Genomic DNA, 3446 nt, shown 5'->3' with positions numbered 1-3446 from the left:
CTCTACACACACACAATCCTCTACGGGATTACATTTCTTATAGGTGGAGTATAAAACTAAATCATAAATTCCCTCACAATAAATATAGGATGTATTAACTCCTCCTCAAAAAATACTGGAGCTAATATAGCAACTAATCTTATTGTTGTCACATACATGAGATTTTTTCCAAAATTAATTAAAACAGAAAATCTCAACACCCACACTAAATATTATTAATTTTATATAAAAACCTTAATTGAGATTTTCTACACAATAAAGAAAAATGTGTACAGTTTTAATGTACACGACGTTGATCAATTGATACAAACTACACCCTTTTTCATACTCATGGATACTCACATGAATTTTATATATAATACTCGAAGATAGTTATTCACATTAATTTTATATTTAATACGATTTTTATTATTCATTATCCATTTAATTAACTTATAAAAAAACACAATAAATGTTTTCGGTTTAAAATTGCACGATATCTTCACACACGACTTAGTAATTCAAAATTTAAAAATATGTCTCACGTGTAACACATGTTTTAAATCAAATAATGAACACAAGAGATACACATTCTTCATCTATCATAAACTGTCCGTTATAGTTGCTCTTTTTTTTTAGAGAGAAAAAGCATAATTGTATTATATTGAGACTATATAACAGTTCCAGATAGTACAAATATCAAGCTTTTAGAAGCTGGGGAGTCTTTAACATGTAACAAAAAACTATCTGAACAGAATCACATCACATAAAACAGATGCAGGTTTTTATGATCCATATGCGGATTCAGATATGAACCCATGATACCAGAGATAGATGAAACCTTTATATACCATACAAATAGGATGATAGAATCAAGAAGGGAGATACAAAAAGAGGAACAAAAGCAGATCTGGAGATGACCGAAAAGTGACTAAGCGCCAGGGAATGAGAAATCCTGAATGATAAAGGATTTCTCATCCAATATTACCTTCATGGACCAGGTACCTGTTTCTAAATGAATACCTTGCTTTGACAGACTGTCCGCTTGCTGGTTTAGATCTCTGTAGATGTGTTGAATGGAGCATTCTTTCACTAGTCCCCAGTAAAACATGATCCTGTCCATCCAACCTGTAAGGTGTGAGCTCCTGATATGGCATTTTCCCTTGACATGATCAATCATAATTTTGGAATCCCCAAAAATTGAAATGGACTGTATATCAAAAAAAATGCAGAAAGCAAGAAGACCTGCTAGAGCCCTTGCCTCAGCCATGCTATTTGTGCCCTTTCCTCCATTCCATGATATAAGATATTGAAGATTCTCGTCCATTATAATATGAACCCCGCAGCCACAAGAATTTTGCTGTGCGGCACCATCAAAAAACGCTCTAGGGGTCCTTGAGAGATAATCTTTCTGTACATTTCTGTTGACACTTTTCAATTTGGGTGGTTTTATCGGCACAGAATCATAGATGGTTATGATTTGTTGTAAGATATCCTTGAGAGGCACTTTCATTTCTTTGAAAATTATGTTGTTCCTCCACTTCCATGCACACCATAAGACAATGATAATTATAGATCTCCATGACTCTCTCTGCCCACTCCACCACTCAAAAGCTGCGTGCGTAGAAGCATGAGAAACAATAGGGAAACCATATAAAAAAGCGAGATCATGCCATATTTTCTGAAAAGATTGGCATTGGAAGAACATATGATAGTTGGTTTCCTCGGCTGATTCACACATTAAGCATTTGCTCGGCCCGTGCCACTTTCTTTTTTTTAGATTTTCCCAGGACAGATTTTTATTGTGGAACACCAACCAAGAGAAGAGTATTAATTTGGGAGAGCATCCTGTTTTCCAGAAAACTGATGGAAACATGGGACCAGAGTTCATGGTCTTTTGTCCAATCATATCTTTATAAATGTCCTTTACACACACCTGAGAATTTGCTTTTGGTGCCTTCCATATAAGGTAATCTTCCGGCTTGGACTTATGAAAACCGCAGCTTCTCAAAACATCCCTGACAGTGTTCCATTGCCTTGCCAGGAACTCTGACATACCTAATTCAATGGCTTCCTTCCAGAGAGGAAGTGGACCTTGCCATGCTTGCATGAGCTTATCCCATGTGAAAAAACCTTTTGTATGGAAAAAGATTAAAAGCCTTTTGGGAATGATTATACTTTCTCGCCCGCACATGATGGGATCTATACCAATAAGGATTCTGCTGCCAGATTATAAGCTCCAATTCAGATTCTTTAGGAAATATTGCTCTATTTTGCGAACACTGAGCCATATAGCTGACCCATACTTGGCTCCCATTCTTCCTATTAACGATATAAAAATAGATAGATTTTTATAGTAGTGGAATTTGTACACATCTGAACTCTATATTAACTTTATATAATTACGAAAAAAGTATAACAGTTTAATTTCTCTAAAATTTGATAAGAATTTATTGAAATCATGAATTTGACATATAATTTCTACATAGTCTAAGTGTTTTAGGGATTTTTTGGGGTGCTAAATCCATATATAAAGTTAAAAAACCAATTTAAATAACACAAATCAAAATTTCACCTCAAATTTTTCTATCTAATTCTAACACAAAATCAAAAAAATCGCAGTAAAAACAACTCCATATATATTTACTGAATAAGCCCATCTAGACCGTATATATATTTGCAGATACTCGGACATTGTTGTGGATCAACCGGGAAAGCGCTGGAAAGCAGAACCCAACGAATCTTCTTAACGGCACACAGTTTGTATGATAATAGAATCCCACATTACCCATCACATCAACTTAAACGTGACATTTCATTCATAATACTCACTATGCAAACGTAATAACTCCTATCTTTCATTCATAATACAGCTGGTTCAGTACAGGAAATTTACCACTCCGCCATCGATTTCTATGGTAATCCCCACCGCTTGGGTTAGAGCTTTTTCCTGGATTCAAATTTGCAAGTCGATCAGTTCATTAATTATTAGTTTGAAAAGGTTTTTTTGTTTTAACTAATTAAAAGTTTATTGTTTTTGAATTTAGGGAAATAGAATAAAGGTTTAACGATGAAGGGCATTTGTAAATATAATTGAAGGAGAGGTCAAAATCATTTATTAAATCAGTTGGTTCCTTAATGTATGAATTGTTAAAGATAGAATTTGTTTTTAATTGTAATGTGATTTATTAAATTTAGCTAATTGTTGTAATTCATTTTGTTATGCCAAGAATGATCCATCCAATCCCGTCTTTGTGGATATAGAACTGAAATAAATTATTAGATTAATAAAATAAGCAGAGAGTATTGAGTGCAGTGTGATTTCCTGATAAAATATTGTACCCGATCCTTTCGCAATAGTTTCTCTTTATTTAAATTGATTGTGCCCACACACATATTATTGATGTTGCAAGGGTCTGTGTTACTCACAGACCTTGCTTCGAATCCCCAGAATAAAGAGAGGCACC

General features: G+C 34.1%; 1 protein-coding gene across 1 annotated transcript; it reads right to left on the bottom strand.

Annotated features, from left to right (window-relative positions):
* Positions 1-910: 910 nt before the first annotated feature.
* Positions 911-1492, bottom strand: LOC149162363 (uncharacterized). The gene has a single exon (XM_089435166.1). The coding sequence runs from the start codon at positions 1490-1492 to the stop codon at positions 911-913; it is 582 nt and encodes a 193-aa protein (XP_089291292.1).
* Between the last annotated feature and the right edge of the window lie 1954 nt (positions 1493-3446).

This window comes from Pinus tabuliformis, chromosome 5_2, assembly GCF_031772625.1.
Source record: "Pinus tabuliformis cultivar Carrire ecotype Pingquan chromosome 5_2, CPIR1, whole genome shotgun sequence".
NCBI lineage: Eukaryota > Viridiplantae > Streptophyta > Pinopsida > Pinales > Pinaceae > Pinus > Pinus tabuliformis.
The sequence above is the reverse complement of the archived record's forward strand: the minus strand, read 5'-3'. Positions and strand labels throughout refer to the sequence as shown.

Bases quoted from the DNA above. Each gene is read 5' to 3' on its own strand.
- LOC149162363 (XM_089435166.1), bottom strand. From the start codon at position 1,492: ATGAAAGTGCCTCTCAAGGATATCTTACAACAAATCATAACCATCTAT.